The sequence below is a fragment of the Sesamum indicum genome, linkage group LG9 (genome assembly GCF_000512975.1).
Source record: "Sesamum indicum cultivar Zhongzhi No. 13 linkage group LG9, S_indicum_v1.0, whole genome shotgun sequence".
Classification (NCBI taxonomy): Eukaryota; Viridiplantae; Streptophyta; class Magnoliopsida; order Lamiales; family Pedaliaceae; genus Sesamum; species Sesamum indicum.
Genome location: NC_026153.1, coordinates 57017 through 73269, shown reverse-complemented (window position 1 = coordinate 73269; position 16253 = coordinate 57017). Strand labels below are relative to the sequence as shown.

The 16253-nt window shown below is 36.2% G+C and overlaps 3 protein-coding genes and 1 pseudogene across 5 annotated transcripts; 3 read left to right on the top strand and 1 right to left on the bottom strand.

Annotated features, from left to right (window-relative positions):
- Positions 1–717, top strand: part of LOC105169937 — a 3102-nt pseudogene extending 2385 nt beyond the window's left edge.
- Positions 1920–4328, top strand: LOC105170216 (serine carboxypeptidase-like). Its single transcript, XM_011090888.2, has 8 exons — positions 1920–2311; positions 2561–2732; positions 2905–3024; positions 3122–3265; positions 3342–3492; positions 3581–3669; positions 3749–4007; positions 4095–4328. Exons 1-8 carry the CDS (start codon positions 1920–1922, stop codon positions 4316–4318), a joined length of 1551 nt encoding a protein of 516 aa, XP_011089190.1. The 3' UTR covers positions 4319–4328.
- On the top strand, positions 6851–12024 carry LOC105169936 (protein N-lysine methyltransferase METTL21A). Of its 2 annotated transcripts, XM_020696719.1 has the most exons (11): positions 6851–6972; positions 7308–7366; positions 8215–8281; positions 8883–8948; positions 9729–9822; positions 9919–10035; positions 10262–10362; positions 10577–10651; positions 10720–10830; positions 11023–11337; positions 11643–12024. In XM_020696719.1, the coding sequence occupies exons 2-10, from the start codon at positions 7353–7355 to the stop codon at positions 11326–11328; spliced, it is 951 nt and encodes a 316-aa protein (XP_020552378.1). In that variant the 5' UTR covers positions 6851–6972; positions 7308–7352; the 3' UTR covers positions 11329–11337; positions 11643–12024. The 2 variants fall into 2 exon arrangements, with proteins under 2 accessions (XP_020552378.1, XP_020552379.1); XM_020696720.1 differs by lacking the exon at positions 6851–6972 and having other exon boundaries at positions 7013–7366; positions 10738–10830.
- Positions 12198–15922, bottom strand: LOC105169935 (alpha-L-fucosidase 1). Of its 2 annotated transcripts, XM_020696718.1 has the most exons (4): positions 15185–15922; positions 14537–14577; positions 14341–14437; positions 12198–13197 (listed from the first exon to the last, which is right to left on the bottom strand). In XM_020696718.1, the coding sequence occupies exons 1-4, from the start codon at positions 15814–15816 to the stop codon at positions 12432–12434; spliced, it is 1536 nt and encodes a 511-aa protein (XP_020552377.1). In that variant the 5' UTR covers positions 15817–15922; the 3' UTR covers positions 12198–12431. The 2 variants fall into 2 exon arrangements, with proteins under 2 accessions (XP_020552377.1, XP_011088787.1); XM_011090485.2 differs by having other exon boundaries at positions 14341–14577; positions 15185–15921.

Genomic DNA, 16253 nt, shown 5'->3' with positions numbered 1-16253 from the left:
GATTTCGTCTCTTGTAGTTCCACCGTGTATGAGGCTATGGTTACAGACTGGATGAGAAATCTTGAAGTTGGAATACCTGCACTTCTGGAGGATGGAATCAAATTACTTGTGTATGCTGGAGAGTATGATCTCATATGCAACTGGCTTGGTAAGATTCTTTCATTCAAATCAAGAAACCAGCTTTTCCTTTTGAGTATGTACGAAACTGAAAAGATCAAAATGTTTGATATCGACAGGTAACTCAAGATGGGTTCATGCGATGGAATGGTCTGGACAGAAGCAATTCGTAGCAGCTCCAACAACCCCATTCTCAGTCGACGGTGTGGAGGCTGGACTACAAAAGGGCCATGGGCCACTTACTTTCCTTAAGGTACACAATGCGGGTCATATGGTTCCGATGGATCAGCCAAAAGCATCATTAGAAATGCTGAAGAGGTGGATTCAGGGAAAATTCCCATTGACACAGAGAGATGGTCACCTTGCTCCAATGTGACCAAAGACTAGCCATATAAATGTATAAAAAAGTTAGAGAATCAAGAATTCATATATGGAACAAAGAAAGGTGCATATCAACAGATGTAATCAACCCTTTTCTTTCATGGCTTTGTTCATTTGAGCAAAGCACAAAAGCAACAAATGTTGTTGGAAAATCATGATACTTATATTTAATTATCGACTCTTGGTCAAGTAATGAAGGTGAATTCTTGTTCATTTGCATTTTTATGGTTCTGCATCCAAATCTGTTGTATTATGTATTGTATTTGTAAGAAATACATGTAAAGATGAAAACAAATCCAAATTCTAAGTACACCTATAACAGGTAGTGGTCATGTTTTATGTAACATGAACGTTATCCCGGAGAAAAAAAATTGTCCCCTAATGATCTTTGACTTTTTTATTTTTATCTCAAAGAATCTCTCTATGCTATGTATAATTAACATTATTGCCACTTTTATTTTTATCTCAAAGAATCTCTCTATGCTATGTATAATTAACATTATTGCTTATTAAGATGCACAAATGCACAAACCATCAAACAAACATGACAAAATCATCAGTTCAAGTCAGAAACTAGAGTTTCACTGTTTACCCATATTCGAAGATGATGTAGAGATAGATGCTTTTGAAGCCGTTTGATTGACATATAGTGGTACAAGTTTGCCTAGAAGAAGCTCAAAACGGCTATAACTTTTAATCCTCGACAAATTACGAGACAAGCTACATGTATACAATATCATCTTTCATAAGAGACATTCGATTGTTGTTCGAGCATTTTTCTGAATTTATTTCTTTTTCACTTTCTGGTGAATTTCATTTATTTTTTATTATTTTCTCTACTGTTGTTTCTTGGGTCTAACTTTTTGCCACATTTGGTCATGTCCAAGATCAATTTTCATAATTTTATGAGTTAATTCGGAAATAGCCCAAATTTAAACCTCGTGAGAAGATCATACCAGAGCTCAACTTGTTTCCTGAACTAGATGCTAAATGAGACTTCCGCGGATTATGTTTTCATATTTTAGTAAAGTTTGTAAGCTATGCCTTTTTTGGCTGACTCATTACAAACTTGAAAATCAACTGACCATTTGCCTACGGAATATCATTGACCAAAGATTTAAATGCACTGAAAATCAGCTGTTATGACAGAATCAGCTTTAAATTCCAAAAAATCAGGAGCCCGTAATGAATTACTTTTATATCTCTTTTGCATCAAATTCTTGAAATTAAAAGAAAGGATAAAATCAACAATTCCAATTGTGGTATGTAACATCTGTCCATTGCAATTGCATCATCAATACTATTTTCTGAAATCCTAGAATGCTATATATATACAATAATCATTAATGTTTATATCCCTTGTAATCACTAAGAATTATATTACATGAACTCATGCAAATATAAATAGTACATCAAGACCAATGGTTGGGACCCCAATTCTTCCCTGGAAACAATCTGGTAGAATCATGTCTATATTTTCTCATTGCGTTCTTCTTCTTCTTCTTACTCTTCTGTCGTCAGTTTCCACTTCGGCAGCTGCAGAAGCAAGAATTGACAACCTTTTGCCACCTTCTACGTTGCAGTTCCCAAAGAAACAAGCAGAAAAGTTCATCAGAGAGCTGAACTTGTTTCCCAGAAACGATGTCAACATTGTAGAGGATGACCCTGCAGCCGATACACCAAAAATCATTGAAAAACGTATTCAGTTCCCATACCTTAGTTATTCTAAAGCTGGTAATTCTGCTGGAGCTACTCTTGAAGACTTTGGCCACCATGCTGGCTATTATAGGCTTCCACACACCAAAGGTGCCAGGTACGTGTAAATAACATGTATCGGGACATATGTCGAGTTCATACATATGTATAAGTTAAATATAGTTTTATTCAGGCATGTAACATGGGAAGTTACATATGAACAACATTTCTTAAGACACATACGTTATATATATCGTGCTAGTTTTTCTGCCTAACAACATCTGCATTCTCATAATTTAAATAGCATACTTGTAGTAATCTTTGTCAGAAAACATTGTTCAGCTGCTAAAGTGAGTAATGTTTGCAGGATGTTCTACTTTTTCTTTGAATCGAGAAAAAAAAACATAAATGACCCTGTTGTTCTGTGGTTAACTGGAGGGCCAGGATGCAGCAGTTCGTTGGCTTTGTTTTATGAGAATGGTCCTTTTCAGTTGACAAACAACCTTTCACTTGTATGGAATGATTTCGGTTGGGATAAGGTAATCCTAAAAACTTCTCAACTTGTAAATTGTAATAATACATCATTTTTCCTGGCACTCATGGTTCCTACAGTTGATTTCAACAGCTTCTCAATTAGTACAGAAAATGCATCTTCATCAATACATGTATCTTTCACACAATTTTTGACGTTTTACAACGTCAAAATGGCAGGAGTCGAACCTTATATACATCGACCAGCCAACAGGAACAGGGTTCAGCTATTCTTCTGACAGGAATGATATACGGACCAGCTCAGAGGAAGCCAGTGTCGATTTCTACGACTTCCTACAGGTCTGTTTTCTGCAGTTTTACATTGAAATTGAATCACTTATGACAAAATCTTCATCACCTGTCACAATTCTAAACAAGGCATTCACAACACGTACAGGCATTCTTTGAAAAGCATCCTCAGTATGCGAAGAACGACTTTTACATCACCGGAGAATCATATGCTGGGCATTATATTCCCGCTTTTGCTTCCCAGATTCACCAGAGAAACAAAAACAATGAAGGGCTCCACATAAATCTTAAAGTAAGTTGTCCTGTTTTATCTTCATATGTGATAACCTGACGGTCGTCCTGATCACCTAATCTGATACATAAATCAGGGAATAGCCATTGGAAATGGGTTGACAAATCCAGAGATTCAGTACAAAGCATACCCTGATTACGCTTTAGACATGAAACTCATCGACAAGTCTCAGTATGACAACCTAAGCCAGTCAGTCTTGACATGTCAACAGGAAATAAGATCTTGCGGTAGATCTCAATGCCCACTCCATCCTTTTCTCTGAAATTTACTTTTTTTGAGCTGAAATTAGTTCTTTTACCTGATGTTTAATGGCAGGCGCTAACAGATCATCAGCTTGCTCTCGTGCCTACTGGATTTGCAACAACGTTTTCAATGAAATCCTTGCAGCCAGTGGTGGTATAAATGTTAGTAACTAATTTGAGATAGTTTCTTGACCTTGCCCATGTTTCAAGAAAACTAATTGTCTCTTTATTTCCATTCTAGTACTACGATATTCGGAAAAAATGTCAAGGTTCTCTCTGCTACGACTTCTCAAACGCAGAGGAATTCCTAAACAAGAACTCAGTTAAAAATGCTTTAGGTGTCGGCGACATAGTATTTGTTTCGTGTAGTAGTGTAGTTTATGAGGCAATGAGAGGGGACTGGATGAAGAATTTTGCAGTTGGTATTCCTGAACTATTACAAGATGGAATCAGGTCACTAATATACGCTGGGGAATACGATCTTATTTGCAACTGGCTAGGTACTAATACATCATACATTCCAATATCAAAGTTGATCATTTTTCAATGAACTAAATCCTGACATAGATTGCCGTTTACATGTTCAGGCAACTCAAGATGGGTAGATAACATGACATGGTCAGGTCAGAAAGATTTCCTGTCGGCTCCGTCTGTCCCGTTTACAGTGGATGGTGCGAAGGCTGGTGAACAGAAAAGCCACGGACCTCTCACTTTCCTCAAGGTCTATAACGCCGGTCACATGGTTCCCATGGATCAACCGAAAGCATCGCTGGAAATGCTGAGGAGATGGATAGCAGGGAAACCTCTGTGAAAAGGCAGAGATGAAGCCACATTTTCTTATTGATTCATATCATTTTATTCTTGTACATGGATTTAAAGATCTTCTTTTCAGAAGAATTGCTTATATAATTATCTTACCGGGCGTTTGTTCCATACTCCAACTAGTGAGTGATCATGTATCCGACGTAATCTCTAATGATGATCCTCTAATAAAAAGAGAGACTGTGAGACTTAAAATGATAAAAAGAGGAGAGACAAGAATGAATTGAAAGGGACGACACTAAATTGACATAGGAGCAGCGCGTCAGGGCTGAAATTAATGACTTCACAGCCTACGAATTATGTGTTATTTCTTGATATTCTACTGGGGATCTTTTTTCTTTTTAAAAAATATTTTTTTCAATTGCTTTGGCATTAAAAAGCTTGAGGTTACTTTTGTATTTACACATTCCTACATTGTAAGATGGTACAAACATTATACGGGTAATGCTAATTTTCAATGTAATAGAAATAAAATTTTAATTATAACAAATTTCAGGAGTTGTGGATATAATTAACAATAAAACGGAAAAAAACTTAGAAGCCTACATAGTTTCTTCTTAATCTCTCCATCTCTTGCAACACCTGACTACTCATTCCTCTATTGTGATTCATATATGGCAAGAAACGATTATTTCTTCGCAGTTCCTCGTAATCAATTTTAATATCGGGAGACTTTGCTCGACAATAGGGACAGGCTTGGTGGTTCTTGATCCAGGTCAGGATGCAAACTTCATGATACGCATGAGAGCACGGCAGCCGTATAACATCCCCTTTCGCCAATTCTTCCAGGCATATGGGGCACGGATCCGCCGCCCACTCCGCCGCATCTCCGCCGCCCTTCTCAATTCTCACCTTCTCCAACACTCTCAGCGCCGCCATTCGCCAATGCATCCTCAACTCCGGATCCCAATGAACCAAACTCTTATGTTCCAACCGATGATTCTCAGAGAAACACTTCCATTCCTGAAACTCATCTTCTGGTAAAGTTGCAAATTTCCTAATGAACAAAACAACATCCTTCGACGGACCCGATCCCGATCCGTCTCTGATTCTGCGAATACCCCCCGCCACCTCCCTGATCAAATCTTGAGAGTTTTCCAGCGATTTACACTCTATAACTCCTCCTTCCTCGTAAGAACACGTCAAGTAGAGATTATCATCAAGGGAGAAAGGGATGTTCATCAGGTCAATAAACTTGCTCAAAGTTTCGCTGCATTGTTCAGAAAGAAACTCCTCTGGTTGTACTAAAAACTTGTTCGTTGTATAGTAGCCAAGAACCCCAGCGACTGCGGATGATGACTGGAGAATAACCTGAACGGTGATGTAGAACCGAAGTTGGTCCGGCGGGGTTGATCTCTGGTGGCGATGAGGGCGCTCGCGAAGACGAACATGAATGGAGGAACTGACGGACGTCCATGGTCGGACAGGCAACATATATGTCATGCTTGCAATTAGGGAATCGGGAAGAGAAGATCGTAACTTGTAGAGCTCTTCAACACCTATTTAATTTGAACTTATTTATATGTACATAGTAGGTAAGAACTCTAACTTCTCATCAAATTAGACCTAAATTAGGATTCCTTTAAATTCATCTTGACTCAATTAACCTAGGATTTTTGGGATTAATATATGATAGATAAATGCGTGATTAAATATAAAATAGACATGATAGTTATATTTTTGTTTATTTATTTTAACAAAACTAATAATATATTATCATCCTTTAATTATATATGAATTTATTAAAATAACCACAATTAAGATAAAAATTTACATAAATCATCTCATTGTTTCTAGCAAAAATTAATATTATATAGTTGATTAATTAATTGGTAGAAGAATGCCACTACTCGTAATTGATTTTAGTGCGCAAGATTAAGGTCATGATAATACTAACATAACATATTTTATTTGAATAATTTTTTTTTCCCACTTCAATCAATTGGCAATTAATTTGAGACTTCCTAATCTAATTCTAATATAATTGGTAATAGCTGCAGAGTATATAATTTCCTAATTTAAAAAAGAAATCCTACAAAAACAGTCCTTTCAATAATAATTTTAATGAATCGATTATAATTTATAAATTTTAATTATTAATAATTAATATAAATTAATTATTGATATCAAATATATATATATATATATATAAATAACAAATAATAATTATTTCATTAGTAAGACTTAAAGACTATCTCTTGATCATAAGTTTAACTCAGCAATTGAGTTAGTTTTCATTAACAAATGTAACACATATAAAAATAACAAATTTATCCATACCAATTACATCATGCCCATAATAATCATTTAATAAATTTATTATGTAATTGTATTTTTATTAGAATTTCAATACTTTAAATTGGATTTGAGGGTTAATGCAGTAGTAAAAGGTACAGATCGTTGCTATGTACGACAAACAGCCCAATGTCGGATTCAATCGTGGGCCAAGACACACACACACACACACATATATATATATATACATATTAATACATATATATATATATATATACATATTAATACATATATATACTCACCTCCGGAAATAGGAGTACCTGACTTCACTCATAACGGGACAGGGAAATTCATCTCATCGCCAAATCGAAACTGCTGATTGTAGAAGACTGTCAGCTTCGATCCAGGGTTAGCTCATTCTACGAATTTCAACAACCTTTCCACTGTAGAAAAAAGGAGGAGAAGAAAGACGTTATCAAATCTGTTTTTTCCTTTTTGGAAAATAGAAACTTCCTCTTCTACGTGTCTGTCTTCAGTTCTTCAACTTAATTCGACTTTTCCTCAAAACCACCCTTAATGTATTCGATTTCCTTTCTGGGTTTTGTTTTATTTTAGTACTTCCTAGAGTTCGTGTACTTTTTGTTAAGTTTTGTCTTTTTATAATAAATGTTTCAAGTGACTGGAAAGACAATCTTTTGGTTCCAGTAGTTATTCTTCTTTAAGAATGCTGTTGTGTATGACAGTATCTACATTGAAGTGTTGTTTCCCGCAAGAGTGCAGCTTTCCAGATGGAGGCGGACAGGTATTTTACTTCATCTCTATGTGGAAAGCAATGTTTACTTGGAAGTAGCCCTGGAGATATTTTCTTGTATTAGATTGATTGATGATGCCCAGTTTTACGCAGAAATCTTAGTTCTGCTGGTTAAAGCGTATGCAGTGTCTTATTATCTTTTAACCTACTAAAGTCAAATTGGAAATGATTAATCACATAAAAGAGATTCCTGAATTGGTTTGAATATGGAATCAAGGCTTTGAATGGGTTCTTCTTTTTACTTTATTAAGACCATTCTGCTCATTTTCTCCTTCCTTCAGTTCAGGGATCTCTATATTTGTTTTCCTCAGTTTCAATACATGATGCGGTATACTGTATATTGCTTGGGATGATTGAATTTTCAATTATTAGCTTTGAGAATAAAAGTTTCTAGCTTTTCTTAATCCAGTTTGGCAGGGAACTTGAGCTGAGCTTCATTTAGATGAGAACTGGTACTTGTTGATTGTTTCTGTGGTTACTTATAAATTGCACTCTTATATTCGTAACGCACGCTTCTGCTTCTTTGATAGCTATAAAAGCGTCCTAATTACTGTTGGTTGTTGACAGTAACACACTACTTGCCTTTAGTACTGCCCGACTTTTGCAGTTTAGGTGCTCTATGTTTTCTTTTCTATGTGGTTGTCAATAGACACAAAATGGTCATTTCATGTTGTTATTGCTTTATGCAAATGAGATTTACAAACTCATTTTCAATGATTTTCCTTTTGTACTAATTTGTTTCTAGGAATTCGGGAAGTTAGTAGGTTAATATTATTTAGTTCTACCCATACTTGAATTTCAAGCTTATATTTTGTTCATGCTTTATTTTCTCATCTCAGGCTAAATTCTCCCAACACATCAGCAGTTCTGTTTGAAGCTCTTGGCCATCAGCTTCAGTTTTCACAGGTATTACTACTATACTGAGTTTGAACACATTGTCTCAAATTTTTTTGGTTTAAAACAATAAGTAAATCACTGCGTTCATGACATTTGGTTTCATATAATTCTTTGGTGGTTTCAGTAGCCCCCATATAGCATTTGACTATCTCTTGTACCTCCTCTTCTGTCGGAAAGAAAAGCAATTGCTTATACTAGAAGGAGAACTTTATGACCATTTTAATCTCTTTAGATTTCTTTTTTATCAGTTTTTTTTTTTTAAAGAGATGATTGCTTTGGGTGTTTGACAAGGCACTACTGCAACTTTTTAAACAGGATTTACTTGATGGCAACAAAGATAGGCATTACAACTATAATATCAATGTTCGCTTTTTATTTATGCCATACAGTGTTAATAAAGATTTTCTAGTATTTGAAATACTAAAAACTGTCTTTTAGCCTGGAGCCATTAGATCAATTATTTATGAGCTTGATGGTGTATAATATTTTGTCAGCCTTTGGGTTGCTGATCCTTTTACCTATTTTATCTTTAGGAAAGAAAAAAAAATTCTGTTTCCCCTTTTTCTTGTTAGCCTCATTTTGAGTGACAGTTATGCTGTAATTATGGCAGGATCCAAATTCTAAGCACTTAGGGACTACAGTTTGGGATGCATCAATGGTGCTTGTCAAATTTTTGGTAAAATGTTTTTCTTACTCGTTTCCTGTTTGCTTCTTGTTTTAAAATTTCGTGATGCTTTGTGTAACTCTCATTGTGCTATGTAATAGGTTGGTCAAGAAAATAACGTTTTGTTTTCATATCCAGTTATGATGTTTGCTAATGTTACTTGAATTTTTAACTGAGGTCCAGTCCCTGTTCATCTGTATTGATATTGCTCAGCACATAAAATATAGATTCTTCCTTTGATTTTTAATGGTGTTAAGTTCTTGTTTAGAATGGTATTTTATTCAAATCTGGAGTTATGTTTTTCCATTTCTTCGTCTTTTTGTCTCCCTATTCAGTGATGTTGATAAACATTGAAAACAAGTTTTCTACCTTTTATTATGTTAAATTAGGGAATTTAAGTTTCATGTGCCCCAAGTGAAAGACTATACTTGTCTTCTAAATGTAGCAAATTGATACTTGTATCTTCAATACTAGTTATAGCCAGTTTGTCTCTCTTTAACTCCATTGGATCCAGATGCCTGTATGGAAGTCCTAACAGAGTTTACTGAAGTTTGCGAAAAATCTCTAAAGAGAGAGCAAAGTCTTGTTTGGTTCATAAATTGATGCACAATTGGAGCTTTAGAGTTGGAGAGACATAGACATCAGTGAGGTTCACATGCTTGCATATCTTTTTATTATGTTTTTTCTAACCTGGGATTGCTAACTAATGTATTTGGCTACATGTATGCAATTTAACTGTTGATTTTTGGTTCAATCAACTAAAGTAAACTTATTTTCTGTTACTTATGAAAGGAAAAAAACTGTAGAAAGGGAAGGTTTTCTCCGTCTAAACTAAAAGGAAAACGCGTAATTGAACTTGGAGCGGGCTGTGGTGTAGCTGGATTTGGTAAGTTTCATTTATTGTTGAACTTTCTTGAAGTGAAAATTTTCAAATGTTTCAAGATTAGAGACTAAATAATGAAGAGGTGACTCTATTCTTCAGGCATGGCATTGCTGGGGTGTGATGTCATTTCAACTGATCAAACAGAGGTTTTGCCTTTGCTTATGAGAAATGTTGAACGGAATACTTCAAGGATACTGCAGACAGCTCCTGATTCAGGTATGCCTATTATTGAGCGTCTCTGTTGCCTTCCCAATTCTCTTTCAATTTCCTTTCATAAACAATTTACATTTAAAAGTCATCTGATTCTGACAATGACTTGGCCTCTAAATATATTAGAAATTTATTGTGTCTTTCCTCGACAAATGTGCATTCTTGAACCTAAGGGTAGAAATATATTTTTATTATTTTTCTTTCCTTATGCGAATAATTCTTTTCCTTGTAGATTCCTTTGGTTCCATCCAAGTTGCAGAGCTTAACTGGGGGGATGAAGATCATATAAGAGCTGTTGAACCACCTTTCGACTACATCATTGGCACAGATGTTGTGAGTTACAACTCATGGCATCTATAACTTGCTCTCACTTTTTTGGTTGTTTAAATTCCATCAGTTATTCATCGTAAAAATGTTCAGTGATTAGTACTATGTGTTTTCCAACACTGACATTTCTGCTTTGTGTACCAAATGTTAATAGTGATTTTCAGACATAATGATTTCAACTACCTGTGATTTCATCAAAGCTTCCTAATTGCTTTTCTAGGTTTATGCAGAGCATCTCTTGGAACCTCTATTGCAGACAATACTTGCTTTGTCTGGTCCCAGAACCACCATCTTGGTAATTTTGTTAGATTTGTATATTCTCACTTTCAAACTGGAGATTAGTGATGCTCTAATTAGTTACAGAAAACCTATGGTTTGCAGTTGGGATATGAGCTTCGTTCCACAAATGTCCATGACAGAATGCTTGACTTGTGGAAGAGAAATTTCGAGGTTAAAAGTCTCCCTAAAGCAAAGGTATGAATATACATTTGCCTGCAGAGTTGATGCTGATTTGGGTTTTTCTGGTTGTCAATCACTATAAACAATAAGAAAAAGTTGACAAAAATACTAGGTACAACAAGATTTAATGAAATATTCAAGACACTGATACTTTGAAAAACAACGCTCAAACTTCTAAATTTTAATGTAATTCCATGATCCTTGTAGATGCACAGTGAGTACCAGCATCCAAGTATACAGTTATTTATGATGACACTGAAGCCTTCAGACAGCAGGGGCAATGAGACCGGCTCCCATGTTGAAGAGGTTAAATCTGAAGAAACTGAACAAACATCAGAAGCGAATGATGGCAGTATTTGTGTTGATGATGAAGTGTATGATTGTGAAGGTGATCAAACTGAGGAAGCAAGCAGACTAGTCATAAATCTCCAGGGTAAGAATCTTAGTGACTGGGAAATGAGACGATATGGAGCTATGGCTGCTCGACTTCTTCGAGATGTAAAGATAACATAGACATATCAGGTTTGTGTTTTCATCAATTTACTATTACATACCTTCGCTTCTAGACTGCTGAAAAATATTATGGGTTCCACTGTACTTCAATATCCATGTGAACATGACGGCGTTGATTCTCTAGATAGACAAAGCAATTAAACTTTATCAGCTTAAAATTCCAACTTTCCTGCATCCATGGTGGTCTTTTGCTTAAAGTACAAACTACAGAAGGAATTTACAACAACGAGATTCTTGTTCATTTTGCTTCAAATGTAAGCTTTTGTCCATAATTCATAATTGCAAACCTGATTGTTTTCTTGCCTTGTTCATAGGGCGGCTATGCCACAGAGAAGATGGCCCTGCCAAACTGTTGAATATGACTCGGACAATTCACTTAGTTCGCAGGCTGTGTTTCTATAATAGCAGTGCGAGGAAGATAGACACAAGGTGCTTCCAGGACATCAGGAATGTAACCTCCAGCACGTATGTTGTAATTATAGGAACTTTATCTAAACCTTTTAGTGTCTTTGTGGTGACACACAAGGGGATGATTCTATTTTATTTGGCACACAGAAGTTGTATCGAACTTTCCTGAATTGGCCATGCAAATATGCAGAAAGCTGATTCTTTATTCCACATCATATCCAGAAGGGGTGTTTATGTCGGCGCATTAGGTGGAATATACTAATTTATCCAACTTGTGTGCTTTGAATATTTGAGACTCATTGGTTTCGTGCGAGCGATGATTTCGACTTCAATCGTGCAAATGATTTTGCCAAGAAATGTGCTAAAGATTACCAAAAGCCTCCTCTATTACAGCTATCATGCACACAAGTACCCGAAACATGCTTTCAATATATATATCTGTGTGTGAATTTAGAGAGAAATAAATCTCCATTAAGAACGGTGGTTAAAGAAATTCTCAAGGCTTCATAGTTTGCAGATATCCTCAGGAGATTGATTTATATATTACAGAATTTGATTAATGGTATCAGACAAATGTCGGGGTGCTCACCACAACCAAACAAAGACAGACGTTTAGATGAACTATTTAGATGCATGAAAACACCAATGAACAGCAGTGCTGGAACAAGACCGCTCCTATACATTACTACATTAAACTAGATATAGTAACTGTTGGAATTTCTTTGTGTAGTCTGCCGGAGAGGTTCACTACCATTTACTGATGATCCAGAGGTAAGCTTAGAGATATGTCCGAAAATAGAAAACAGATCCATGTATATGCCTAAATAAGATATCAGTGGGTCGGCCCGAGATTTCTCGACAACAAGCCTCAAGTGACTGGCTTTGACACTATGAAATTTCAACAGCCTTTTGTATCCCACGGTGGAGCCCGTTGTCACCAACTCCCATTCGCCATTCTCGTTCAAGAAGTCGAGATGGAACTTGATGATCCGCTGACCCATTTGGATTGGCTCTTGCACGAGCAGGACATTGAAAGTAACGACCTCTCGGAAATCTAAATACAGTATCCAGTCTGATAAAGTCTCATCCGGAGCCCAGTAGGAATATATACTGTCTTCAAGAAGGTTGTGTGAGCCATAACGAGAATCACTTGGACTACCTCGCGTGCTGCTAGCAGAAATTGAGGCACCTTCTGCTAGATTGTGGGAGAATATAGAACCGCGAATCTCTGAGAATTCTTGAAGGACTTGAATGTCTTCCTGGGATATAAGACCTGAAGAATTTGGAGGTACGTTTAGTAAAAGGAGACAGTTTCTGCCAACTGATTCATAGTATAGATCAAGAAGGGTCATTGCGGATTTTGGAACTTCTGATGCATGCCAAAACCATCCGGGTCGGATGGAGACGTCACATTCTGCAGGTACCCAGTCATGGCCAAGAGGATCCCCTTCTCCAGAATATCTGTCAGATTCAAAGCATTAGTATACTACTAGGAAAATCCACTCTAATACTGGAATACTGAATTACCGAAGAAGTTTCATCATGTTAATAGTGAAAATTGCATTTTGCAAAGTCCTATCGACTGTGATTTAGGGTAAATTGACAGATGATCAACACTATCAGTAAACAACCACCTTATCGTTACATTAACACATGTTCTGCAATAAATAGATATCAGCAGTTGTTCATGAGCAGGACTGTCTTTGATAAGATACATAGCTGGACCAATTAGCTCTTCAACAATACCACAAAAAGTTCAAAGTGCCAGAATGTCATATCATAAACCGATAACCAATAAACATATTCAAATAAAAAACCCCTTGTGATACCTCAACATAAGAAAGCACGTATCCTGACCTTTCCAACCCATACTCAAAAGTGCATACAGCTAATCATATTCTGTTCACGAAATGTATAAAATGGATTAATGGAGTATAGCATAAATTCTAAAGGCATTCATTCACAGAAGGATTTGTGTTCATAGTACTAGTACTAGCATACGTTTTGAAAATTTGATTTGAAACATGTGAAAGAGATGCATCCTGCATTTAACTTCCAAAAACTTGAAGCAGATACCCCATATGTTGGTGTCTTGGTTTAGTAACCTAAGATAGCCTTACCAAAGATAATAGGTTCCTACATTGCAAGCTGAAGGTTGAACATTCAAGTTTATGTTGTTTCTCCCTACTGACAGGACAAGGTTGTAATTCCCCATCCCAGTCTTACCTGAAATGATGGGTTTCTTATGCAATGCTATGCAGATTCCTTGGCATCTCTATAGAAATCCTCCATACCTTAATATTTTAGATAATGGGTGCACTCAAATCATGGGTAGAGCAAGAAGGCTCCTAAATACCAAACTAGGTGTATTTGGTAGCCAGACCAAGCATTGCATCAATTCCAGCAGAATAAAAGCACATAAGAAAAGTCTAATTTTGTTGTCTGCCAATGTTTCTGATTCCTAGGGTAGCAATAGCCTACTGGAACCAGCTTCAGGCTGAAACTATACAAACCCTTGGCCTATTCATTGCGATCTGAAACATTCAGGTATATAACAGTTCCCAAACAAAAACAAGTGAAAATTAACTGAAAAATGTGACTTACTGATGATCAGTATCGCCAAATTCTGCATTACTCCGGTTGAAAAGAGACCAGCAAGTTGTACCAGCAACACCACCCTCATTCCCAATCCACCTTGTGTCTGGACCAACATCAGAAAATATGACTGCCCCAGGTTGAAGTTGATGAACAAGACTAAACCAATCATCAAAAAAGTACTCCATGTCTTTCTCTCCCTCACCTTTCGCAGCATCCAGCCAAACTTCCCTAATCTCACCATATCTGCTCCAATTTCAGCAAGAAAATAAAATTAACTTGTAATCTAGTTCTTACAATACTATTTTGTTTTAAAAATATGAAGAAAAAGAAACCATTACTGGTAAAAAAGTAGTCTTTTTAAGAAAACTGAAGTCATAAACACAATATGCAATATCAAGTACTTCATCATATATTCCACATAGTAAAATATCTATCTCCATTTTCAGCTTCCAGTGACCATTTTGTGATAGTAAAAATCAAACTCAACTCCACATTTACATGAGTATTCCCGATTAGGAGAGGCAAAAGAGTAGGTGCTACCTAAAACATGCTCTCAAATGCTTTCTCAATTGATTTAGCAAATTCTTCCAAGATAATAAAAAAAGAAAACTAAGCTGCCCAGCATGGCAGCACAGTCAATCAACCAGAACTACTACATAGAGAAATCCAATAACTTTACAACTAGATTAAATTCCAGAATAGCCAAAAATATCACCAAATAGCCAACACATTGGAATATCCCAATTCTCAAATAATCCCTAGAGGGAGTTCACATCAAGATTCAAGAATACTCTGAAACCAGACGAACAAAGCACCAAAAAGGAAAAAAAAAAGGCTCCTTTTTCAAAACCTAGTCAGCAACTCAGACATCTGCCCCAAATAATACTCATTGTACTCGAGAGTCTTGCCATAACAAGGCTCGTGTCTATCCCAAGGAGAAAGATAAAGCCCCAACTGTAAACCAGCAATTCTTGCAGCCTCAGCCAACTCTTTCACCACATCCCCAGTCCCATTCTTCCAAGGACTAGACTTCACAGAATAATCAGTATAGTCAGACTGCCAAAGGCAGAACCCATCATGATGTTTTGCAGTCAGAATAACTCTTGAAAAGCCAGTTTCTTTGGCCACACTAACCCACTGTGTGGCATTCAACGCAGTGGGATTGAAAACTGAAGGGTCAACATGCCCTGTTCCCCACTCCGAGTCTGTGAAAGTGTTGGTGCCAAAGTGCAAGAAAATGGCCATTTCTGTGAACTGCCATGAGAGTTGCTGTGAGGTTGGGATAGGGAGAATTGGGATTGGCGGAGGCTTTGGATGAGAGGAAAGCAAGTTTGAAACGGACGCCTGAGATTCCAGAGAATGGATTGCAATTATAAGTATAATTAAAATGTATTTTAACAAACTGGACTCTGAAAGATTGAAGTCTTTTTTGGAGAGCATACGAGTTTGTTGATGATCAGTGGCTGTGTTCTTGTTGATCATGTTTGGTTTGTTGAGGGGTCTGAGAGCTGACAGTGGGACAATTGGGAAAGGTAAAGGAAAGATGATAATGAATTTCTGCTATGTCCCGACCAATTCAACTTCTGTAACACTTGTGTATTCTTCAATTTTTTCCCCTTACATATATTTTACTAATTTTAGTTTTTCATATACTTGTTATTATACAACTATAATAAATTGGATCATTACGTCAATTTATTAATTTAATTAATATAATTAAATATTATAAAACAAAATTATGTAAATACATATCTTGAATAAAATTCGAATGCATACCTATATATTTTATTTTATTTATTGATGATAATCGATTTATAAACAAGGGTAGTTGGTAAAATTTTGTTTTAACTGTCAATCTTTTACACTTAAAAACTCGTTAAAACTCTATTAGAATATTACAAAATTTGATTAGCACCAAA

Bases quoted from the DNA above. Each gene is read 5' to 3' on its own strand.
- LOC105170216 (XM_011090888.2), top strand. From the start codon at position 1,920: ATGGTTGGGACCCCAATTCTTCCCTGGAAACAATCTGGTAGAATCATG. The intron at 3,025-3,121 runs GTCTGTTTTCTG...CAACACGTACAG, and splicing joins ATTTCTACGACTTCCTACAG to GCATTCTTTGAAAAGCATCC. The intron at 3,493-3,580 runs GTAGATCTCAAT...GTTTAATGGCAG, and splicing joins ACAGGAAATAAGATCTTGCG to GCGCTAACAGATCATCAGCT.
- LOC105169935 (XM_011090485.2), bottom strand. From the start codon at position 15,816: ATGATCAACAAGAACACAGCCACTGATCATCAACAAACTCGTATGCTC. The intron at 14,578-15,184 runs GTTTTGAAAAAG...AAATTGGAGCAG, and splicing joins ATGTCTGAGTTGCTGACTAG to ATATGGTGAGATTAGGGAAG. The intron at 13,198-14,340 runs GTAAGTCACATT...TGAATCTGACAG, and splicing joins TTTGGCGATACTGATCATCA to ATATTCTGGAGAAGGGGATC.
- LOC105169936 (XM_020696719.1), top strand. The intron at 8,282-8,882 runs GTATTACTACTA...TAATTATGGCAG, and splicing joins ATCAGCTTCAGTTTTCACAG to GATCCAAATTCTAAGCACTT. The intron at 10,036-10,261 runs GTATGCCTATTA...TTTTCCTTGTAG, and splicing joins GCAGACAGCTCCTGATTCAG to ATTCCTTTGGTTCCATCCAA.